At 41.4% G+C, this 26,660-nt stretch overlaps 1 protein-coding gene across 1 annotated transcript in view; it reads left to right on the top strand.

Annotated features, from left to right (window-relative positions):
- LOC148542659 (receptor-type tyrosine-protein phosphatase H-like) overlaps nt 1-26,450 on the top strand; it is a 43,878-nt gene extending 17,428 nt beyond the window's left edge. Inside the window, exons 3-5 of the mRNA XM_088467454.1 lie at nt 17,294-17,551; nt 19,169-19,242; nt 25,459-26,450. Of these exons, the coding sequence (XP_088323580.1) occupies nt 17,294-17,551; nt 19,169-19,242; nt 25,459-25,548 (422 nt within the window). The 3' untranslated portion in view covers nt 25,549-26,450. The remainder of the gene's footprint in view (nt 1-17,293; nt 17,552-19,168; nt 19,243-25,458) is intronic.
- Nucleotides 26,451-26,660: the final 210 nt, after the last annotated feature.

The following is a 26,660-nucleotide window of genomic DNA, read 5'->3' as shown; positions in this document are numbered from 1 at the left end:
TATTTAACTTTCATTGGGAGGCTGCAGGCCGCAGGCTGCTGGTGCATAATATTAATAAGTGCATAATTTTACAAGTGCACTGTATCCATATTTTGGCATTAGACCGGCGTTAAACCGAAGTCAAACAGAAGACCACTCTAACCTCAACCCATCCAAAAAACCTGACCATCTTGACAAAGTATGAACAAGATATGTAAATTCACAATCTCTTCTCTACAAGCAACTGCTGTCTGCTCAACCTGGACATTAATCACTGGACTCACCTTCTCGTCACACCAATCCTGATAATCTCATTCACATCTCTCCCATAAACACTGTCCCTCTATCTTGTGCCCTCTGGAATGCCAGATCAGTCTGTAATAAACTGGTTCCCATCCATGACCTTTTCATTTCCAGAAACTTGCATCTCCTAGACATTACTGAGACCTGGATTTCACCCTCTGACACCACTTCCCCTGCAGCTCTCTCTTCTGGGGGCCTCACCTTCTCTCACACCCCTCGCCCCGGGGGTCACCATGGTGGTAGTGTGGGAGTCCTTCTATCCCCAGGTTACTCCTACCAACTCCTACCCGCTGAACCATCCCTTACATTCTCTACATTTGAGGTTCATGCTATACGCCTCTTCCAACCAGTACACCTGCGAGTAGCTGTCATTTACCATCCCCCTGGCCCTCCCTCTAAGTTCCTTGACAACTTTGCTTCCTGGCTCCCTCACTTTCTCTCCTCTGACCTCCCCTCCATTATCCTTGGTGACTTCAATATTCCAATTGATATCGCCACAGACTCCTCTGCCTCCAAACTCCTTACCCTCACATCTTCATTTTGTCTCTCACAATGGACCTCCTCACCCTCACATGTGAGTGGGCACTCACTTGATTTAGTCTTCACTCACCACTGTAATATTTCTAATTATTCCAACTCCCCATTCCCCCTCTCTGATCATCACCTTCTCTCTTTTAACCTATCTCTCTCTGCCTCCTCTCCTCTACCTCCGAAGGCCACCATCACTAAGCATAACATTGAGGCTATCAATGCCATTTCTTTATCTTCCCTGCTTGACTCACTTCTCTCCTCTATCCTCTCTCTCTCCTGCCCTGAACAAGCTGCTTCCCTATACAATGCCTCCCTTACTTCTGCTCTGGACTCTGTTGCACCGGCAATCACTACTCACCCTCGCAGATCCACACTACAACCCTAGCATTCCAAATGCACCAGATATCTGCAAAAGTGTTCAAGAACTGCTGAGCGACAGTGGAGAAGATCACGCTCTAAGGCAGATTTTCTCCACTTCAAATTTATGCTCTCATCCTACAGTGTTGCCCTTTCCCTATCTAAACAGTCCTATTTCAAGATACAAAAAACAAAGATGATAGTGTCAAACTTAGTAGCGCATAAGCAGCCCAGGAATGTTCCCCTAGGTTCCTGTGGAAGTCACCTTTTTCCACCAACAAATAATCAACAACAAACAGATGGAACCAGGGGTACAAATTTTGGCGTTTTATATAAATAAAAATAAAAATGCAGAACAATGCATTAATAAAAATACGTCCCTTAGGAGGTAGTTTTCACATCTGCATAACTTCCAATCTTTATAGGATATGTCCGAATTGTTCCAATGTTCCTTATCTCCACATGGATGTAGTTTATTATACAAAAGAAAGAAATATACCAATGCATCAGACACTAGTCAAACAGTGTAATGAAAAGTATTTTCTTTTGGGGGTGTGGAACTATAAATGCACCTTCATATATAAGGAAGTGCGTACCCCACTCACTAGAGGAGGTGATAGATGTATCTCATAAAGGTATCTTTAAAATTCCAGGTTCACCCAGTGTCAAATCCAAGGATTCAATAGTGCACAATGCATACCGTAACTCACATGCATAAAGGTAAAAAGAGCTTATAAAGGTATCTTTATAGATGATGCATAAGCGTACCCCAACTCACTCAAGAGAGTATGAAGATATACACATCAAGGTTTCTTTATAGTTCCCTTTTAATTGTTTTTCTTCATGTCTTTATCCAGTCCCATAAATAAGGGCTCAGAAATTCTCAATATCAATAGGAATAATCCAAAAGGTATTTATTAACATTAGAGTCCAACGCCAAAATGACAATGAATGTAAGAGACAAAAATCCTTACAATACTTATAAAAAATAGTCCATCTTTAAATATAACAGCCACATAAAGGAAAAAATAAAAATAAAAACAAAAATAAAGAAAAATACCCACAAATAAAAAATATAAAATGAATGATATTCAAGCATTCATACCTTCAATGGTAAAAAGGGTCACAAAAATCCTCATAGTCAACGCGTGTTTCGGCTCACAGTGAGCCTTTATCAAGACATAAGGATAATGTGACCAATCTTCCTGTTTTATACACCCAAGCTACCAATCAACAAGTTACATAAATCAAATTTCCATGTATCAGGTGAGCTGGGAAGTGATACACTTCCTACCTGTGTAGGCATATATGGGATTTCACCACCCTCATCACCATAGCAACACCAGAGTCTCCCGCGTGTAGCCATCCGCTGTGGCAGTCACATGGCTGTCGCAATCCGTGGACCGGAAGTCAGGAGAACGATCCCTATCAACTATGAGCCACAACAAAGGTCCGGGTGTAAAAAAAGGATCTAACTCGTAGCGGACCCAGAGGTCACATGACTCCCTGTATGCCGCAATCCGGAACAACGCGTGTAATGGGCAGAAATGATAACCATAGCCGTCCGATGTGCCCACACTTAGAAGTGCACAAAAAACACATGCACATTTGTGAGCCATATCAAAAGGTCCGGAAAAAAAGGGCCTACCTCGTAGTGGATATAGAGGTCACATGACTCCCTGTATACCACAAACCAAAACACCGCGTATGATGGGCAGAAATAATACATGCAGCCATCCGATATGCCCACACTTGGAAGTGTACAGAAAACACCAAACTTTAATAAACATATATACATATACTCAAAAATGGCTTTATAAAGACCATCCTATAACAAACCATCCTATAAAAACCTAATAAAATAATCTGGAATATCAAAGTGTTCATATGTAGATCTTCATCTCTTTTCTATTCTTTCTTCCCTTTCTTTACTGTGTTCTTCTCTTAAATGATCCAACATTTTAATGTCTTTATCCAAGGATATATGAACAGAGTCCCAATATAATGTCACTAGAAAATATCAAAATATGACGTTTATTCCTTTAGAGGTGCCTTACAAAAACCACTTTAACTCAAAGTCTTTGTTTAGACCTGAGGGCACCAAAGTTTTTAATGTGTAGATCAAGTTCATTTCAGTTTTTGCCAACTTCGTAGCTACATCTTTAGTTCTTAAACCAGTTTTTATATTTCTAAGGCCGTAGAAACCCACTATATCATCTACAGAGCAGCTATGGTACTCCTTAAAATGTGAGGACAGGGCATGGGTCTCTAAACCCTTTCTCACATTGCGTAGATGTTCAGATATCCTTATTTTAAGTGGTCTAGATGTTCTCCCCACATAAAATTTATTGCATTTACACTTAATGGTGTATACAACATTATTACTGTGGCAAGTTATGAAATCACTGATCTGGATATCATATCCATTGATATCAACCCTTTCAATTTCCCTCACTTTTAATAGTTCTACACCCTTGACAACTTCCACATCTATAAAAACCTTTCAACACTATTGTCGCAATATCCTTAGATGGTAGAAGGGCACTATTGACAAGTTTTGATCTCAAATTGGGCACTTTTCTGAAAATGCATACTGGTCTATCTGCAATAAGAAACCCTGAAAAAAATGGTCTTTTTTTAGTAAACCCCAATGTTTTTGTAGAATTTTTTCCACATGCTTGTATTCAACTGAAAAATCAGTGATGAACACCCAATTAAAAGTCTTTTCTTTTCCATTAACTTTCAAATTTGACTTGTTATTCTGGATTTTACTATCAAGGAGATCCTTTCTTTCTACATTATTGACCTTACTGAGGGCCTTATTGATGGTCGTTTCATCGTATCCACATGCTTTAAATTTGTTAGTCTTACTTTCCGCCTGTTAAAGAAACACCTGTGGTTCTGAACAATTCTTTTTTAACCTCGTCAGCTGACCCATCGGTATTGCATCTAGCCAATTTTTATGGTGACAACTAGATCTATTATTGTATGTCCCTGAGTCCATTGGTTTAATATAGTTCTTGGTTTGTAACTTACCATCCTTCACATATATAAAAATATCCAAAAAACTGAGACTCACATTACTGATTTCAAAAGTCAGAACGATATTTTTGGTATTATTATTTAAATGATTACAAAAGAGTTCCAAACTAGGCCTGTCTCCACCCCAGACAAGGAATATATCATCAATATATCTGTGATATGACACAAGACCCGCACCAAGCTCGCCACATCCCCACACGGCTTCCTCCTCCCACTTGCCCATGAAGAGGTTGGCATAGCTCGGTGCGAATCTGGTGCCCATTGCTGTACCCATTTTCTGTAGGTAAAACTCATCCTTAAAGAGAAAAAAATTGTTATGAAGAATGAAACTAATGCCTTCTAATATAAAATTTTATTCCTTAAAATATAAAAAGTACATTGGCTAATGTGCACAAAAGAACTGAACATATACAGTATATGAATATACACGAATAAAAAATGTAAGTATTAAATAGAAATCCCGAAATAGAGAGTCTCTAGACGTAAATGACCAATTCAGTCCACAGGATAATAATTATATAGAAGATCTCTTTAAAAGAGCAATAATCTCAATCCAAATGGTATTGCCAATTTGGTGCCAACAATCACTGGCCTATGGGTGTCTCCGGAATATTGTCAAGCTAGTATGTTAATTACCAGACTCAATAGAAGCATCCACAGCCCGGGATATGTGTAGAATTCCTGCACTGGCGTGCTGACGATCTAGGTGGAGCCTCCCCTCCTCACTCACTGCCATTGACTTTGCTACCTACTTTACATCCAAAATTGATTCCATACATCAGGACATCACATCCCACCAGTCCCCCTGCTCTACACCTCCTTCTTTCCCTGATCACCCATCTCCATCTATTTCACCAACTCTGACAGCCTTCTCCCCTGTATCTGGAGAGGAAGTCATGGCTCTCATCCAGTCCTCCCCCCTTTCTACCTCCCCCGTTGACCCTATCCCTTCACGTCTCCTCTGCTACCTCTCTCCTTGTGCCTGTTCCCATCTTGCCCATCTCCTCAATCTCTCTCTCTCATCTGGCACTGTCCCTTCTGCATTCAAACATTCGATAGTCTCCCCCATTCTTAAAAAACCTACCCTTGATCCCAACACTCTCTCCAACTACCGTCCCATCTCTCTCCTCCATTTTGCCTCCAAGCTCCTTGAGCGTGTTGTTTACAAACGCCTTACCACCTTTCTTTCCCCCACTCCTTCCTTGATCCTTTTCAGTCTGGCTTCCGTTCTCTCCACTCCACTGAAACTGCCCTCACAAAAGTCAGCAATGACCTCCTTGCTGCCAAATCCAAGGGCCATTACACTCTGCTTATTCTCCTTGACCTCTCTGCTGCCTATGACACTGTTGACCACCCTCTCCTGCTGCAAATCCTTCACTCCCTTGGTTTATGTGACACTGCTCTCTCCTGGCTGTCGTCCTACCTCTCCGACCGGTCCTTCTCTGTCTTTTCTCATGACTCCTCTTCCCCACCACAGCCTCTTACTGTAGGTGTTCCCCAAGGTTCCGTTCTTGGACCTCTACTATTCTCCCTCTATACGTCCTCTCTAGGTGAACTCATCAGCTCTTTTGACCTCCATTATCATCTCTATGCTGATGATACTCAGATCTACCTTTCCTCCCCTGACCTCTCCCCCTCTCTCCTCACTCGTATCTCCAACTGTCTCTCTGCTATTTCTTCCTGGATGTCCCAGCGATTTCTTAAACTTAATATGTCTAAGACTGAGCTGATCATTTTTCCACCCTCCAACATACCCTCACTTCCCACTATTTCTTTAACAATTGATGGCACAACTATCTCTCGCCCCAAAGTGCGCTGTCTTGGAGTTATCCTGGACTCCTCCCTCTCCTACAAACCACATATCCAGAGCCTCTCACAGTCCTGTCGCTTCCATCTCAAAAATATTTCCAAATTAGACTCTTTCTCACCCAGGATGCCACCAAAACCCTCATACACTCACTGGTCATTTCCAGATTGGACTACTATAACCTTCTCCTATCTGACCTCCCCAACTCCCATCTCTCTCCTCTCCAGTCTGCCCTCAATGCTGCTGCTCGACTCATCTTCCTCTCCAAATGCTCTACATCTGCCTCTCCTCTCCTACAAGCCCTCCACTGGCTCCCCTTCCCTTTTAGAACCCAATTCAAGGTTCTTACACTTGCTTACAAAGCCCTCACCCATTCCTCTCCCATTTACATCTCTGACCTCATCTCCCTCCACTCTCCTGGCCACCCCCTTCGCTCAACCAATGCACGCCGCCTCTCATGCCAACTGATTACTTCCTCCCACTCCCGCCTCCAAGATTTTGCCCGTGCTGCTCCCCACCTTTGGAACTCTCTCCCTCTCCCTATAAGACTCTCCTCCTCTTTACAATCCTTCAAACGGGCTCTCAAGACCCACTACTTCATCAAAGCTTCCAGCTCTCATTCTAACTTGCTGCAACATGCTCCTTCCTCCGTTTACCCCATCTGTGTCACACCTGTTTGTCTGCCCCTCCCCTTTAGAATGTTAGCTCTTACACAGGGCCTCTACCCTCTTGTGCTTCTCCTTTCTTTACTTTCACCTTCTTCTTACACCCCACCAGGGCACCTAACACTTGTTTGCTTACACTCTGTTGCATATCTAGGTGTTATGGTCACTTATGTATCAATGTATATTATCCATGTCCTTGTCCTATTTTTTACTGTAAGTCAGTTGTCAAATTATTTGTTTATGTACTTTGTAAAGGCGCAGCGGAACACTTGTGGTGGCATATAAATAAAGGATAATAATAATAATAACACTTATGACTTTTACACTATAGTGCGACTGGTCGCATACACGATAATGCGACTTCCCGTTTGTCACACACAAAAAACTTATCGATGAAGGAAAACAAACTTTTTCCTACCTCGTCTCTGGATTCTTAATCAGCGCTCCTAAAGCCACAATAACAGGTAGCGGACTCTCAGCAACAATGTGGTAGCAGATTTTGAAGGCACAATGCATTCTCCTGCTATGGCGTCTCCACCCTTTTGCTGAGAGATTGCTACCGAGTGTTACCAAGTGACCGGTAGCGTGATTTCACACTGCGAGCCCCCAACTATCAATTCCTGCCTGTCTATACCTTCTACCAATCGATTCCTGACTATACCTTCTAACAATATTCCTTCCTATACCTTCTAAAATTGTTGCTATTCAGCATTATGAGACGCACAAGAAATAAATGCTTTCCGACTTTGAGTGTGGTTCGAAAGCACAAAAAGATATTATTCAATATAAAAACAGATGGTTACATGTTGTGATCTAAATACAGTTAGCGCAAGTAAATCATACAGACTCAAGGTACAGTTGTTACATACGCACGCGCTCTGGACCCAGATACCAGCATCAGCAATAGAAACCTCCGTCAACAGCACAGCAAGAAGACTCTCGACTGGGGCCAGAGAGCACACATATATACTCTTACAGGGATAGGCAATACAATAGAACAGATTGGCATGATTTCATTGGTTCTCTGTCATGATGCTTCTTTTACAGTATAATTCATAGGTTAATTCAAATGGACACAAGTCAGCCTCCGAAAGACCTTTGTGTCCTTTTTCCCGCTGCATGCTAATCTAACCTGCTAACATTACGGAGTACATTTTAATGTTTTAACTCTCTATAGTCCATAATTTGCAGACGCATGTTGCGATCTTCTCACCGATGATACCGGAAATCTGTTGAGACACAGTGGATCAGTACAACACCAAACATGGTCCGCTTATCATGTACTAAACCTTAGATATCAAATAATCTTTATTTCACAACATTAATCATTATTGAATAAACCTTGAATATTACCCTTTAATGTTAAGGAACCTTTTTTGTAAGTGTGTAATTATTGGGGAATTGGGAAAAGACGCTAGTTAGCGTTGTGCAACTATGTGTTTTGTGGAGTACATAATGGTACATGTTATGCAGGGATAATCATTTCATATGTGTTAATGACTGTCTGTAGTTGTATTGTGAGGACTTTTAACTTTCTACTGCGTGGAAATCGCACAACGCTAAATAATAGCATCGCCGTATGTACTTATAATGGCGAGTTTCACTAAAATGACACTGGGCGGCCAGTCGCAAAATGGCTTCTCATTGCCATTCGTAAAATGGCGTTGCCCCATTCTAATTTTAAACCGATCCTGTCTCAGCCAATTATCCAGCTTCGACAGTCCCATTAAAATTACTTCTGTAAGTAGCTATACTAATATTCACTTCTTGGATGTTTCCATTAAGATTGAATCAGAGGGCAATAGACATACTTCCCTCTATTATAGAAACACAGATAGAAATACCCTCCTAGCATCAGACAGTCAACATCCTAGATCTCTCAAATTTGGGCTTCCTTTTTCTCAATTTTGGAGAGTGGTAAGAATCTGCAGTGACCCCTATGATGCCCAGTTACAAATTCAGAAAATGATGATCAAGTTCCTCAAACGAGGATATCACTGTAATACCATTATCAGAGCCAGAGATCGTGCATTGGCAGTGAGCTGTAAGGATGCTCTTTCACCTGCTTCACAGAAGGAATTTAAGAATCAAGTGGTCTGGACACAAACATACTCCACGGGCAGCCATAATTTGATGCAAACTGCTAAGGCTATGTGGCCCATAATCTCTACAGACAAACAAATTCCAGCTCTGTTAGGGTCTTCCATCCTGCCATCATTCAAACGGGGGAGAAATATTAGGGACATCTTAGTCCATAATGATATCAGTCATTTTTCTGAAAACAAACCTTGTCATTTTATGACATGTAAGCCAGCAATTTCAAGTGTACAGGATGCATCACCTGTAGCTTTCTGGAAACAGGAGATTCATTTACACACCCCCGATCAGGTAAAAATGTTTCCATTAATCATGCATTGACTTGTTCTAGCAAATATGTAGTTTACTACATCAGATGTCCATGCAGCATGCTTTACATTGGTAAAACCACTCGCTAATTCAAAGAACGAATGGCTTTACACCGTTCTAGCATCAGGGCTGTGCTAGAGGGCAAGGGATGCGATCAACTGGTCGCACGTCATTTTCATGAACAGCAGCACAATCTCTCTAGCATCAGATATAAGATGAATGATTGGATACCTCCTGTCACCAGAGGCGGTGACAGGGGTCGTATTCGCCTACAGAGGAAGGCCAAATGGATTTACACATTACAAACTGTATATCCCTCGGGCCTCAATGAGAATTTCTCTCTTACTTGTTTACCTTTAATTTTGTTATTGGTCTTATATTTTGCTAACAAGCGTTAAATTGTTTATGGTTGTTTGATGCCGTATGTTATTTTGGTTAGTTTGATGTTATACTTTTTTCATCTACACACATTAATTGTTTGCTTGCATTTATAGGCGTCTATAAGCATTGTCTGTAGGGTCCGGTGCTTCCCTCTACAAGACCAGTTAGTTAATTTGTCTATATTCCATATTTTACACTTTAAGATTTACATGTTACAACAGTGCTGGTATATTCTGTTACACCCACCTCAGGAGTCTGGTGCAGTTGCGCGCACTCCTGTCTTTTGTTATAGTCCTTATGTGTACCGTCTTGTGTTTGTAGTCATGGTGATGGCACGGGTGTTTGACCACGCCCCCTCAGCAAGCACGAGCGCTGGTGTGTCCCAGGTGGTGACGTCATCCAGTGGCGCAGCGGCTGGGGTTCCCGTGGATGTGATGAACACAGGGTGAGACCCTATATATATTGCACATGTTTTTCTAAATCTATATGTCTTGATAAAAGCATTCAATTGCTGAAACGTTGACCTGATTAAAAAAAGAGGTTTATCCAATAAGCCGGCTCCGTCTGGCTTCATTTTCTCATATTGTTGTTTAGTCCAGCAGAGTGCCTTCCAATACACCCCGTATGCATCATTCTTCTGGCTGTGCACCTAGGCAATTTGCTTCTGTTTTTATTTGAGTGCCGGACCATTTACTTAGGGTTATATATATATATATATATATATATATATATATATATATATATATATATATATATATATATATATATATATATATATATGAACAGATGATGCCCTTATCTTGCACTGTGATGTACAGAAATTGCTGTACCTCAAGTGGAACCCCTGTTAGTGGGAACCTCACAAATTAGATACAACAAACAATACTTAGAGGGTGCAATGAATATCCAGATGTGAATAGTCAATTTATAATATAATGTCCAGTTTTAGTCTTTTTTGGATAAACCTCTTTTTTTATATAGCAATTATTGTCCAAAATTGTCCTTTTAGATAGACCTCTTCACTTTAAAAACCTTCAAACACAGTTGATAGTAGATTCCACAGGCTCCCAATGATAATTTTTCTAAAAAAGCCTACTCACCGAAATAACACTATGGCCTACTATTAGGTATTGTAGATAATATATTTATTAAAACAATTAACTGTCCAAATGACATAAAAATAAATCCAAGTTAGTTATATTGCACAAGCAAGGTCTCTCCCAGGGAAAAATTTCAAGATGCACAGTTCAAGCTCTTTTGAAGAAGCACAAAGAAATGGGCAATGTTGAAGACCGTAGATGCAGTGGTAGGCCAAGGAAACTTAGTGCATCAGATGAAATACATGTTTACTTCCCTTCAGTGCCATCAACTCAGAACTGGCAGAAACCAGTGGGATCCAGGTACACCAATCTACTGTTTGGAGAAATCTGGCCAGAGGTAGTCTTCATGGAAGAATTGCAGAAAAATGGCAGCAGGTACTCTGGATGGAATGTAGTTAAATAGACCGGCGGACACGATGCCGCCGGTCTAAATCCTGACTCCTCCTTCCTGACAAGGGACTAAAGATAGGCATTGAAATGCCAACACCTATCTTAATCCCGATGCCAGAACACTGACCCCCGCCATCTCGATTGTCAGGGGTTAGGTTTAGGCACTGAAACAGAAGGCAGTTTTTTCACCGAAGGGCTGGAGAGCAGTACAATAATGAATGTTTGTAGGCAACAGTGAAGCATGGTGGAGGTTTCTTGAAAGTTTGGGGCTGCATTTCAGCAAATGGAGTTGGGGATTTGGTCAGGATTAATGATGTCCTCAATGCTGAGAGATACAGGCAGGTACTTATCCATCATGCTATAACATCAGGGAGGTGTCTGATTGGTTCCAAATTTATTATGCAGCAGAACAATGACCCCAAGAATACAGCCAATGTCATTAAGAACTATCTTCAGTGTGAAGAAGAAAAAGGAGTCCTGGAAGTGATGATATGACCCCCACAGAGCTTTGATCTCAACATCATCGAATCTGTCTGGGAGTACATGAAGAGACAGAAGGATTTGCATAAATCTATGTCCACAGAAGATCTGTGGTTAGTTCTCCAAGATGTTTGGAACAACCTCCCTGCCGAGTACCTTCACAAACTGTGTGCAGCTGTACCTAGAAGAGTTGATGCTGTTTTGAAGGCAAAGGGTGGTCACACCAAATATTGATTTCATTTAGATTTCTCTTCTGTTCATTCACTTTGCATTTTGTTAATTGATAAAAAATAAACTATTAACACTTCTCTTTTTGAAAGCATTCCTACTTTGCAGCATTTTTTTCACACCTGCCTAAAATGTTTGCACAGTACTGTGTATATACAGATTCTCTAGAGACAGAGGGACCTATTTATCATTAAATATTTGTGGCATATTCTTCTAAAACACCCATTTTTGGGGGATACTCACAAATATCAGGTGTACCCCAAATTTACTATGGAGTGAATTCAGGCCCTCCATTTCCAACAGCAGCAGCAACCCTTATAAGTTTCTGTTGGCATTAGAAAGCTGACATTAGCTGTTGCAGCTTATAGGCTACACTTAGCAAAGTTTACCTGGAGAGGGTTCCTCCCTGGCAGTGACCATCACAAATGTGTGGTCAGTAGACTGCGCATGTGCATAAGTCCCAATGGAGGAGTCAAGAGACCACTAATGTGGTCACTTCACTCCAAGCACATCGCATGGATGGGCTACTTTTGGAGCCCCTGTTCCTGCATATGCTATTTCATTCATTCAGGCAGTATCCCATACTGGGGTGTGGACTAATAGATGTACAGGTCGACAGGTTCTAATGGTAGACAGGGTCAAAGGTTGAAACAAATAGTCAACACCGAAAATGTCAAAACATTTTTTTTGTTATTTTAACCATAATCCTCACCCTATCCATAAGTCACCCATTAGAGCCTAACCCAAACCCTCCTCTCTTGCCTAACCCTCTCCCTAGTGTCTAGTCTAACCCTGACCATCTCATTCTACAGCATAACCCTAACCCTCCACCAAGTACTTAACCCTAAACCTAACCCTCATCTTAACCCTAACACTAAAATTCCTGAAAAATTATGAAACAACCATGTGTCACACTTTTCTGTGTTGTAAACCATTTAGTTCCATCTTCACACATGCAGCCCCACCATCCCATAATAAAATTATGGTGTGGCAGGTGGGTGCTGGGCCCCCTAGGTCCTCCGGGCCCTAGACACCCAACTGTATCACCTTATCAATAATCCTGTTCTGGTTTCCCAGGTCTATCTGGCCCCTGCCTCCTGCTCTTATCTTGTAAAAATGTTATCCTGATTCTATGGTTCAGATCAAATGTTGCCTACTCTGTATCTGCTGCTCCATCTATCCTTTACCCCTTTGGCACTACCCAGATTTCACTCCTGGACTCACCTAGTCTTCCTGGATTAAACCAGTGCTTCAATTTTACAAAGATTATCAGAGACTTTGATTCATTGTGATAATTTCATACTATTGTATTATCACTTGGCTGTTATAGTTATATAAATGCAGTTTTTTTACTCAATGAATGTATCTTTCCAAATGATCATAGTACAATACACTGCCAGATTGGACAAGAACAGCTGTGAAATCTGTTTAAGTATAAGGTTAGTGTTATGGAAAAGTGTCTCACCAGATAAGGCAGGAAAACATGGCTTCTAGAGTAGCCTGCGAGGAGGGCAGGATTTCTTGGCTAGATTAGTTGCCTGTCAGGAGGACAGGATTTCTTGGCTAGATGAGTTGCCTGCCAGGAGGGCAGGATTTCTTGGCTAGATGAGTTGCCTGCCAGGAGGGCAGGATTTCTTGGCTAGATGAGTTGCCTGCCAGGAGGGCAGGATTTCTTGGCTAGATGAGTTGCCTGCCAGGAGGGCAGGATTTCTTGGCTAGATGATTTGCCTGCTAGGAGGGCAGGATTTCTTGGCTAGATGGGTTGCCTGCCAGGAGGGCAGGATTTCTTGGCTAGATGAGTTGCCTGCCAGGAGGGCAGGATTTCTTGGCTAGATGAGTTGCCTGCTAGGAGGGCAGGATAACTTGGCTTGATGACTTGCCTGCCAGGAGGGCAGGATTTCTTGGCTAGATGGGTTGCCTGCCAGGAGGGCAGGATTTCTTGGCTAGATGAGTTGCCTGCCGGGAGGGCAAGATTTCTTGGCTAGATGAGTTGCCTGCCAAGAGGGCAGGATTTCTTGGCTAGATGAATAGCCTGCCAGGAGGGCAGGATCACAGGCTGAAAATAGTTCAGGTGTAAATGTACAGTTTGATTACACACAGTAGGGCTGAGAAAGCTGTAGCTGCTGATTATACAGAGGAAGCACAGACCCAAAGGCTTGGGCCAGCATATACTGAGCACAGAATGTGGATGGTGAATAGTTCAGGTGTAAATGTACAGTTTGATTACACACAGTAGGGCTGAGAAAGCTGTAGCTGCTGATTATACAGAGGAAGCACAGACCCAAAGGCTTGGGCCAGCATATACTGAGCACAGCATGTGGATGGTGAATAGTTCAGGTGTAAATGTACAGTTTGATTACACACAGTAGGGCTGAGAAAGCTGTAGCTGCTGATTATACAGAGGAAGCACAGACCCAAAGGCTTGGGCCTGCATACACTGAGCACAGCATGTAGATGGTGAAAACAGACAGCAAGCTAACAGCAATCAGAGCAGAGTGGAACAACAGTCTTGAATAATTGTGCTAAATGCTTAAGCCTGGAAGGCAGCATGGAGGGAGACGGAGAGTAGTAAATAGAAGCAGCGGCTGAAGTGTAGACAATCACGGAGGATAGCTGGAACAACCAGACCGAGCTGTAGGAGGAAACTCTATAACCGGCAAGGGGGAATGAATCTGGAAGCTACAAATAGGAGGAGCAGCCAATCAGCAACATATGGAGTATGAGTCACTCTCTGCAGCATCCCTGGTGCTTGGTAATCAGCGGAACCGGATTCTGAGTCAGTGTAGGTCCCGAGCCGGTGGAAAACAAGCCGCTGCCACGGCTTGTGACAGTTAGTCAATGTTACTGTGTAACTACCAAATGATCATGGTTACTTGTAACACCACAGTGTCAATCCCCTTATATCATTCATTTACAGAACAAACTGCAGTGGCAAACACATGATTTCTAGAGGGTGGGTTCCAAATGATTGATTTTAGAGTGAGTGTGGCCAGTCCATGAAGAGAGCATAATTACCACTTATCCAGCTTTAATATGCATCATACAAAGTATATTGTGTGTCATAATTCCAGCATATACAGAACCAGAGATCACAGTAAGCCAATAAATGCGGCAGTAGGGCAATCCTGCCTGAGCTGAATGTTTTTATATTAGATGTGGGCACCATTCCAGGGCATGGGAGCAAGTCTGGGAGCTTGGATGAGCAGCGGGAGAACCTAGCACTGCCCTGGACATATATGCACATATTGGGCTCTATAGCAGTGCATCCTTAACAGTGCATGTTTTCCAAATCCCCATAATTGGTGCACAGGTTATTTATTACTGGCTGATACATGTTAAAAGATCCACAGGTGGTGCTATTTATTTCATTTATGATACTGAGAAAAACATGCAGCGCTAGTAAAATTCCATTATATTTCTATTTCTATTGTGGTCATGGTGTGGGCTGGGACGGAAACCCCCCTGCGTTTGCCTATGACTGGTGGTACAATAAAGCATGTGAGCTAAGCTATGTCATATTAAAAGTAAGGATTTCAAGCATATCATTCAGAATAAGGATAAACTCTGAAGGTGCATACACACAACAATTTTTTTGAGTGATTATCAATAAACGATATCGATTATCATTCATCGTTGAAAAAATTGTTCACTTTCTAAGTTAAAACGATGAACGATTATCGTTCATGAGTGTTCACATTTATAGTTTGTATTTCAGTCAGACTGACCAACTCAACGATTTTCATTAAGGGAATATGCAAAAATCATTTGTCGTTCAAAAAAATCGTTCATTACTTTTAGTAAATGAACAATTTTAGTAAAAACTATTTTAGTTAATTTTTCCCTTGAAAAAATGAGCAAAAATAGTTTACTAAAATCATTAATTTACTAAATTGTTTGTATGTGTATGCAGCTTAACAAAATTGTTTTTATACTAAGTTGATATTTGTGTACCTATACTATAAATAATGTAGAACTCCCTGCTTAACAAAAAGCAATATATATATAATATATATATATCACACACACACACAATTCCTTTAATGGCAGTGTAGACTTAATGATACTTGCAAACATAACATTTCATTGCAGGGGCACCCTGACAAGAAGGCGACAAGCATTGAAACGTTGGCAACCTTCTGTGTTTGCAAGTGTCATTATTTCTGCAATGAGTGCCACCATTGAAGAATTGTATTCATGTCTGTAATTTTTTTAAAGGCTGAATGGGGAGGGCACCGGCATCCATCTGTATTAGATCTGGTATTGAGCAGTGCTGCCTGTTCCAGGACTTTAGGAACTGGTTATTTAGGAACCAGTGTTTCTACATAACAATGTCCAAATTTAAGTCAAAACAGAAATATCTAATGCAAATTTTGGAGTATTAAGCATAATAAATTATACGGATGTATTTTTGATTAGGAATGGCTTTTAAGTGGGGTGAATATGCATATGTGATGTCATAAAACAACTGGTGACTTATTATACACTAGTGGGGTCTATACTAATACACACATACAGTATAAGTAAACATAGCTTAGTGCTTTAATAAGTATATGTCTCCATATTAATGTACTAGATTTCTTAAATAACAAAGTTACAACTTAAGTCAAAATAGACTTCCTTTAATGCAAATTATGGAGTAATAAGATCGATTAGCTTACAAATGGGGTGCATGTGACCTGTAAGTACTACTCTTTTGAGCCCCATAAATACTTTTTCTTGAGAAATTACAGCTTCTACAGTATGTTGAAATTCAAACATTTGAAAAAACAAACAAACAAACAAACAAACCAATATCTACATATGCAGTAATGACTTGCCAAAATATTATATTTGGAATTTGACCAATCAATGCCAATTAATTTCTTAAACTTATGCACATTCTTCAGTTCAACTATATTTTAACCATATAGTTTAAACATATAGTTTGCTATTCATTTATTCAAATTTGTAATGATTTAATTAAAATTGCATTTTAATTGAAATTTAGTGCACCTCATACAGGCCTCTCTTCTGTCTTGTATGTAATAGTTTTTGTTTGTCTGTGGCAGCACACGCTCTTCCTTAATAGACTTAGGGGTCTATTTACTAAGCCTTGGATGGAGATAAATTTGATGGTAATAAGGTGCCAGCTAACCTGTCATTTGTAAAAAACAGCCTGTGACATGGTATTTACGAGCTGATTTGATGGTACCTTATCACCGTGGACTTTATCTCCATCCAAAGCTTAGCAAATGGACCCCAATATCTTGAAAGAATTTGATATAAATAGGGATTCCATGAATCTAAAATGTATACATATCTATACGAATTCCGGTGCAATAGAACCTTTTTTTTCTCTCCAACTAATGTGATATATGGTCTGGTCTGGTGTCTCCAAGTCCTCCATCTGTGCTGGCATCAAAGAGAATGGATACATTTAGGTATTACCAGTGTAGAGTTGTTGTTGGAGTCCAAAAAGTTGATTAGTTCAGCAGGGAGTAATTGTACAGAGAAAATAGCGGTGGACTAAGGAAGGAGCCTTGAACATTCCTAAAAAGTTATATAATGAATGGCACAAGGAGCACTTATTTTGTCTTTAAGTATGGGGTATATCAAAATGTAACGGTAGATTTCATTCCTTTTAGAACCTGGAGTAGTAAAGAACCTGACCACACATGGTATCACCACCACTTCTATATCTCTGAGCTGGCAGAAACCTGATGGAAATGAAAGTTATTATCTGATCCAAATAAAGGAAAATCCAATATATACTATCACCGTTTCTACAAATAGCTCAACTATTGGAGACTTGACTCCTGGGAATATTTACACATTTTGGGTGTCTGTTTTGGTTGATGGATCTAATATACAAGGAAACACCTCAGTAACATCTGCTCGCACAAGTGAGTATCTGGTAAAATAATTTAACAAAATAAAGAAATCCCGATTGTAAATTCTTCTGTACTTTGTTGCAACTGTATCATAGTCTGTCAGACACTGCACAATTAGAAGAAGTGCTGGACTATTGGTAAGACAACATAAGGGGCTTTCTGGGTCAAAGGCTCATCACATCAGTTCATGACCTGCAGACACGATGAATGCACTTGAAGTTATTATTATTATTATTATTATTATTATTATTATTATTATTATTATTATTATTATCATTATTATTATTGTCATTTATAATAAAGCACCAACATTTTTCAAGAAATTTTAATTTATAAGAGGTACACAGACAAAACTACTACTGATTGAGTGAGATACAGTATATGGTGTTTTGCTTCATTGGGAGCAAGCAGGTTAAAATAGCAGTAGATGGAAAGTTTAAAAGGGAAGACGGTTATCTAAGATCAGTTTGGTGAAAAACTTCTGAAAAGATCAGTTTTCTGTGACCTCATCTGTCTGACTATATAATAGAGTGAGGGTGAAAGCTCTAGAAAAGAAGAGGGATTTTGGATAAGTCCTGGAAATGTGCATGCAAGCTCACAGTAAGGGAATTAGTGAGTAATAGGTCTTAGATATATAGGGGTCTAGTTACTAAGCAGTGTTAGAAGACAGAGTGAAAAGTGATGTCTGTGATAAGGTGCCAGCCAATCAGCTCCCATTGTTATCTCACAGGCTGTGTTTGAAAAATGACAGTTGGGAGCTGATTGGCTGGCACCTTATCACAGACTTATCACTTTTCACTCTGTCTCCTAACACTGCTTAGTAACTAGACCCCATAGTATCCTTATTACAATAAAATATATGCTATAAGCATATCATAATGTGGCCACATTCTACAAATGCCATTTATAAACTTATTAATAATGACTACACATTTCATAAAAATATATGGATAATAAAATTTAGCAAATAATGGTTGGGGTACAGGGGAGGGAGGATAGGGAGGCTCCCTAGGGCCGGCAGCAAGCTGTTATAGGTCACACAAGGGGAAGTAGTGAGTAAACAGCAATTAGTGAGCTTTTACCCATTATCAGAGACACACAGGATCAGAGTGAAGAGAACAGTGTAGGGAGATATTAAATGCTTTCCAAAACCTTCTACACACAGTATGAGAGAACATTTGAAGCAGCACATGTTTATTATTATTATTATTGTTATTATTTATTACCAGTTATTTATATAGCACACACATATTCAGCAGCGCTTTACAGAGAATATTTGGACATTCACATCAGTCCCTGCCCCTGTGGAGCTTCCCTACCACTTGCTCACACACATACACACTAGGTAATTTTTGTTTTACTTCTGGGAGCCAATTAATTTACTCGTGTGGGAAGAAACTGAAGTACACAGAAGAAACCCACGCAAGCACAATATACAAACTCCTCACAGGGCAGGGCCTTAGTGGCAATCAAACTCACAACCTCAGTGTTGTGAGGCAGTGACACTATTACACTGCCTGTGCTAGTACATGTTGTATTATTTCTATCACTATGCAGTAATCTGTTGCCTAGGAAAATTACTTTAAGTGAAACAAGCTACATAAAGTGTTTATGTCTCTTCTTTTGCAGATGCCTACAGTCTCATTGTTTCTTTTTCCTTTTCCACAAGAGATGAGAATCATAGTATCAGAATAATAAAAATGGTGAGTTATAGGAAACATAATTTCTTAAATGAATGTATACTATGTTTCTTATATAAATAGTTAGTCTTAAATATTCTAACAGAAAAAACGGTCTAACAGTATTGCACGATGAGTAGTTCTGAAAACTTTCAGATGTGGAATTCCTCTCGATATGGTTCCAATATGTGGAAAACATAAATAAAAAAGTACAATAGTGTGATAACATTTATACACAAAGTCTCAACACCCTTCATGTCACTCTCCACAGGAAAGGGTGAAATAGTCCATATCCAAGAATATTATTGGTGGAATAAAGTTGTTGTAATGGTGGAGTCAATCCAACTTTATTCCACCATTACAACATGGTGGCTATATGAAACGTGTTTGAGCTTGTGTTTTAGAAGACACTCATCTTGACAAAGATGCCACAGTGCATTGAAACATGTTGATAGAGGTCATTTTAGTAAGGGGACTACATACCTATCTGGACCAACATTTTCACAGTAGTGATATACCCAGGTTCCATCTACCTATGGTGCAATTTATATTGTCCACATATGGTATGCACTTTTTGCCCCATTCTGTTTTCATAATTAAATATCTTTTAACCACTTAACTGACTAATTCTTTTTTCAAAAACCGCTCCAAAATTGTCGGTTTCTTTTATTATTGAATTAGGTCACGAACATAATTTTAAACTTATCCATCACTATTTTATTTGAAAAAAATAATTTTTTAAAACACAGTGGGCCTGATTCAGAGCCGGACGCTCTGACCAGATCGCTCGCTCTGAATCAGTGCCCTCCTACCTAAAAATGGAGCGGCCTCCTGGCCGCTCGCATAGCTGGGTGACCACCCACAGCATATGCGAGCTGTCAAAAAGATGGTCGCGATGGTCAAGACCATAGCGACCATTGGGCTTGCGACGAGACCCTGCGGTAGGGTCTCGGTGACCGCAAGCACTGGAGTGATTTTGGCTCTATCAGCCAAAATCACTCCTACTGACATCACTAGTGTCAGTGGGGCCGGACCCAGATGGTAGGCGTTCCCATGGGAATGCCTCCGTCTGGCAGCCACGCCCCATCGCGCCCACCAAAGGGGGCATGCTGTCAGTCACCATCGACAGCACGCCCCCTTTGGTGCGAGACCCGGAGCGACAGCTTGCCTGTGGCTGTCCGGGTCTCGCGCATGCACACGACGGAGATCCCTCCATCGTGCGCATGCACATTGGAGTAACATCGACCCGCTTGCGAGTGTGCTGCGCTCGCGAGCGGGTCTGAATGACCCCCAGTATACCATAAAAATAGCAATTTTTATATTATACTGTAGTGATGGCCATTGACTGCTGTACCATCGATGGTTCAACCATCGTTAGAAGCCATCAATTGTTTTGCGATTGGTCTAGGAGATCTGTGTAGATCACAACTGCTGATGTTTCCTAAACATCGATTGAGGGTTGCCATTGCAACATTGATGGCCACCAGCAATGGCAAACTACCTGTTTTCAGTCAGACCATCGATGGTTTGCAAACCATCAATGGTCAGTTGCCATCAGTAATCAGAGGCTCTGCGAAATCTATCGATATATATATATATATATACATATATATAGCGATCGAACATTATATATATATATATATATATATATACATACACACACACACACACACAGTATATATATATATTTACACATACATACATATATATATATATATATATATATATATATGTACACATACATACATACATACGTGTGTATATATATATTAGGGGAGAGCGGGTTCGGATTTCTGAAATCCGAACCCCCCCGAGCCCCCCCGATCCGAGTCAGGCTCGACTTTTCCCGCCTGACTCGGATCTGAAATCGAGGCAAAACATCATCATCCCGCCTTCCGGGTCTCGCGGGTTTTGGATCCTATTTAAAGTACCCGCGTCGGCGCCATTTTCTCACTCGGCTGTGGACAGTGAAGAGGGAGGGTGGGAGTTAGGGCTGGCTGGGCTGTGTAGTGTAGTGTAGTGCAGAGTAGTGTTGTGCTGTGCTGTGCTGCGCTGTGCTGCTGTTGTCCATAGGGGCTGTGTCCACTCCAAAGTCCTGTGCAGTGTCCCAGTCCTAAAGGGGTGCTGTAGTGTTGTCCAGGGGGTGCTCTGTCCGTCAGGGGTGCTCCCCCCAAGTGCTAAAAAAAAAATATTTGTTCTGTGTTTGTGAATTGTGTGCGCAGTAGCCGCACGTGCATCAACAAAGTAGTGCCAAGCGTGCGCCTGTGTCATAAGTAAAGGGCCGGCTGGCTTGACCGTAAAAGGGTGCTGTAACCCCCAAAGTACACTCCAAACCAAATAAAAAAATATTTTCTGTGTTTGTGAATTGTGTGCGCAGTAGCCGCACGTGCATCAACAAAGTAGTGCCAAGCGTGCGCCTGTGTCATAAGTAAAGGGCCGGCTGGCTTGACCGTTAAAGGGTGCTGTAACCCCCAAAGTACACTCCAAACCAAATAAAAAAATATTTTCTGTGTTTGTGAATTGTGTGCGCAGTAGCCGCACGTGCATCAACAAAGTAGTGCCAAGCGTGCGCCTGTGTCATAAGTAAAGGGCCGGCTGGCTTGACCATTAAAGGGTGCTGTAACCCCCAAAGTACACTCCAAACCAAATAAAAAAATATTTTCTGTGTTTGTGAATTGTGTGCGCAGTAGCCGCATGTGCATCAACAAAGTAGTGCCAAGCGTGCGCCTGTGTCATAAGTAAAGGGCCGGCTGGCTTGACCGTTAAAGGGTGCTGTAACCCCCAAAGTACACTCCAAACCAAATAAAAAATATTTTCTGTGTTTGTGAATTGTGTGCGCAGTAGCTGCACGTGCATCAACAAAGTAGTGCCAAGCGTGCGCCTGTGTCATAAGTAAAGGGCCGGCTGGCTTGACCGTTAAAGGGTGCTGCAACCCCCAAAGTACACTCCAAACCAAATAAAAAAATATTTTCTGTGTTTGTGAATTGTGTGCGCAGTAGCCGTACGTGCATCAACAAAGTAGTACCAAGCGTGCGCCTGTGTCCCATAAATAAAGGGCCGGCTGGATTGACCGCTAAAGGGTACTGTAACCCCCAAAGGGCACTCCAAACAAAATAAAAAAATATACTTTTCTGTGTTTGTGAATTGTGTGCACTGTGGCTGCACGTGCATCAACAAATGAGCAGCGCCAAGCGTGCGCCTGTGTCCCATAAGTAAAAGGCCGGCTGGCTTGTCCGTTAAAGGGTGCTGTAACCCCCAAAGGGCACTCCAAACAAAATTTAAAAAAAAATTCTGTGTTTGTGAATTGTGTGCACTGTGGCTGCACGTGCATCAACAAAGGAGCAGCGCCAAGCGTGCGCCTGTGTCCCATAAGTAAAGAGCCGGCTGGCTCATTTCTTAAAGGGTGGTGTAACCCACAAAGTGCACTAGTCTCCAACAAAATTAAAAAATTATTTTCTGTGTTTGTGTGCGCCTTAGCCGCACGTATATATCAATATAACATAAATGGAGGACCAAACTTTCTCCGATAAAAATAAAATAGGGAAAGATCAAGAACCACTTCCTCCTAGTGCTGAAGCTGCCATGACATAGACGATAACATACCATCAACGTCGTCTGCCTAGGCCGATGCCCAATGTCATAGTAGAGGGCACATACAATCCCAAATGACAAAGTTCAGGAAAATGACCTTAAAAAAACATTTAAATCATCTGAAGAGAAAAGTAAACTTGCCAATATGCCATTTATGACACGGAGTGGCAAGGAACGGCTAAGGTCTTTCCCTATGTTCATGACTAGTGGTTCAGCTTCACATGACGATGGAAGCCCTCCTCCCGCTAAAAAAATCAAACATGTTAAGCTGGCAAAAGCACAGCGAAGAACTGTGCATTCTAAGAAGATATCACAAATCCCCAAGGAGAGTCCAAGTGTGGTGGCGGTTGCGATGCCTGACCTTCCCAGCACTGGACGGGAAGAGGTGGATCTTTCCACCATTTGCACGCCCCCTGCAAGTGCTGAAAGGAGCACCCACAGTCCACTTGATGATATGCAAATTGAAGATGTCACTGTTGAAGTACAACAGGATGAGGATACTGGTGTAGCTGGTGCTGAGGACGAAAATGGCGAGGAGGATTCTGATGGTGATGTGGTTTGTTTAAATCAGGCTCCGGGGGAGACAGTTGTTGTCCGTGGGATGAAAAATCCCATCACGGTCATGCCTGGGCAGAAGACCAAACATCCACCTCTTTGGTCTGGCAATATTTCTATCCAAATCCGGACAACAACTGTCTTGCCATATGTATCATATGTAAAGGTGAAATAAGTAGGGGTAGGGATGTTAACCACCTAGGAACATCCTCCCTTATACGGCACCTGCAGAGCGTTCATAAAAAGTTACTGTCAAGTTCAGAAACTTTGGCTAAGACCGTAAGCAGTCCAGGGACACCTAAATCCCTTTTTCCTGTTTTATCCAAGGAATCGGTGGATGAGGAGGATGAGGAAGACATCTTGCCTCCGTAGAGCCAGTTTGTGCAGGGACACATTAATTGCCAGCTTGTTTTGTGGGGGCCCAAACGAACCAATCATTTCAGCCACAGCCATGTGGCAGACCCTGGCGCTGAAATGATTGGTTTGTTAAAGTGTGCATGTCCTATTTATACAACATAAGGGTGGGTGGGAGGGCCCAAGGACAATTCCATCTTGGACCTCTTTTTTTTCTTTGCAGTATGTACTGTTTGGGGCCTAGTTTTTCAAACTGCCATCCTGTCTGCCACTGCAGTGTCACTCCTAGATGGGCCACGTGTTTGTGCCGCCCACTCGTGTCGCTTAGCATAGTCATCCAGCTACCTCGGTGCAACCTTTTGGCCATAAAAACAATATTGTGAGGTGTTAGGTGTTCAGAATAGACTGGAAATGAGTGGAAATGAAGGTTATTGAGGTTAATAATTGAATAGGAGCATAAAAACCCACAAATTCTATCATTTTAGCTGTTTTTATGCTTTTTTTCAAACAAATACAGATCCAAAACACAAAACCCAGAACCCAAAACACGGAAGGGTGGTTTTGGCAAAACCAATCCAGATCCAAAACACGAAGAAAGATCCAGATCCAAAACCAAAACACAAAACACGAAAAGTGGCCGGTGCACACCCCTAATATATATATATATATATATATATATACACACACACACACACATACATACATACATTATATATATATATATATATATATATATATACACACATACATACATACACACACACGTCTATGTAGTTCCGGAGCCGCAGCGGGAGGGTGTCCCGCTGGCGGCCCAGATAGATAGCAGCAGCGGCGGCTACCAGAGCCGCCGCTACTGCTGGTTACTGAAGGGGGTAGAGATGGCTGCCCGATCACTGCTGGCCACAGTGATCGGGTCACAGCAGCAGCACTGCTGCTTCTATGGGAGGGGGGCTGCCGACAGTGCCCGATCACTGTGGCCAGCAGTGATTGGGACATGCTAGAGAGGCAGCCACGCTTGCAGAGGGACCAGAAGGTCCCTCTGATGTAGGCGGCTGCAGGAAGATTAGCTTCCCACAGCCGCCTAGTGGGCATTTCTGACTGGTCGTATCAGATACGACTATGTCAGGGAAAGCCCAGCCTGGTGCGGTCGTATCTGATACGACCGTGCCAGGCAAATGGTTAATTTGCATCATCCATACCATTTCTTAATTTCCTTTCTTTTTGACGCTGGTCATATATATCATTGTGAGGATTATGATCATATACATCAGAGTGTGAATGAAGAGTTAAAGAAACTGCTACGTGCAAGCATCACATTTATATGAAGTAAGCATACATGTAAGCATTTTCACTGTATGGAATATCATTTTGCACACTGGGTACCCTTTTTCGGAAGTTGGATACATTAAAAAGATTCTTGGATATGGACTATTTCACCCTTTCCTGTGGAGAGTGACATGAAGGGTGTTGAGACTTTGTGTATAAATGTTATCACACCATTGTACTTTTCTATTTATGTTTTCCACATATTGGAACCATATTGGGAGGAATTCCACATCTGAAAGTTTTCGGAACTACCCATCGCGCAATACTGTTGGACCGTTTTTTCTGTTTGTATTTTGTGCATATAAGTTGGGGACTTATTTTACGGCCTTATTTTGCTGCTTGGGGAGTGCAGCACCAGAGGTCAGAATCTTTTTTCTGTACTGCAGTCTTAAATATTCTGTTTTCTTTTCATAGATCAACAGTCTTCTTCAAACTAAACTTGTTAATCAGAATGTGACAGCTGTCTGGGGACCGGAAACATTAATAAGCAATTCACATTGGTAAAATCATCAGATCCACTTTAATTAACTTCTCAAAGTGCAGAAATATTCTCAATATTTAGGAAAAAATTTAAAATGAATTGAGGGATCTCTTATTTTAAGAGCAAAGCATGTACTTTATTCAATTGTATGGCTCTACAAATAAGATTAACATTCTTAGATATTTAAGGTTCTCACTCTCACTTACAAAGCCCTCAGCCATTCCTCTCCTGTTTACATCTCTGATCTCCTCTCCCTTCACTCTCCTGTCCGCCCTCTTCGTTCAACTAATGCACACCGCCTCTCATGCCAATTACTTCTTCCCACTCCCGCCTCCAAGATTTTGGCCGCGCTGCTCCCCTCCTTTGGAACTCTCTCCCGCTTCCCATCAGACTCTCCACCTCTCTTCAATCCTTCAAACGGGCTCTCAAGACCCACTTTTTCATCAAAGCCTTCCAGCTCTCTTATTAAATTGCTGCTACATACTCCTTCCTCCCTGCCTACCCCATCTGTGTCAACCCCTGTTTGTCCCTCCCCTCTAGATGTAAGCTCCTATGAGCAGGGCCATCTACCCTCTTGTGCTTCTCCTTACGCTACCCTCATCTACTTCTTACTCTCTACCAGGGCACGTAACACTTGGTTGCTTTGCATTGTTGCTTATCTGGGTGTTATGGTTGCGAATGTAGCAATGTACATTATCCTTGTCCTGTATTGTATTGTATTGTTCTGTAAGTCACTGTAAATTAACCTATTTGTTTATGCACTTTGTAAGGCACTGCAGAACACTTGTGGCGCCATATAAATAAACGATAATAATAATAATAATACTAATAATATTCCTGTTTACTAAACCTAAGGCTGCACATACAGTACCATTTGATATTATAATAAAAAATATTTGAGCATATTGTTATATGCAGTGAAATAAAGGCATTATTTGGATAACTATGTCTTCTACTCATCTGTGACTGAATGTAAATTATAGCATAATTTATTATTCAAATGAAAGGTTTAAATTTTGGGCTTAAGATCTGAAAATTGGCTATAATCAAGGTAAGATATTTTCACCAGCCTTTATCACTTAGTAAGGGCCATATCCAATTAGCCTTGATAATGCAAAAACTTAACGTGTTAAGT

The sequence above is a fragment of the Taudactylus pleione genome, unplaced genomic scaffold (genome assembly GCF_031769625.1).
Source record: "Taudactylus pleione unplaced genomic scaffold, aTauple2 ptg000010l, whole genome shotgun sequence".
Lineage (NCBI taxonomy): Eukaryota > Metazoa > Chordata > Amphibia > Anura > Myobatrachidae > Taudactylus > Taudactylus pleione.
Note: the sequence above shows the minus strand (reverse complement) of the source record. Positions and strands in the feature narration are given on the sequence as shown.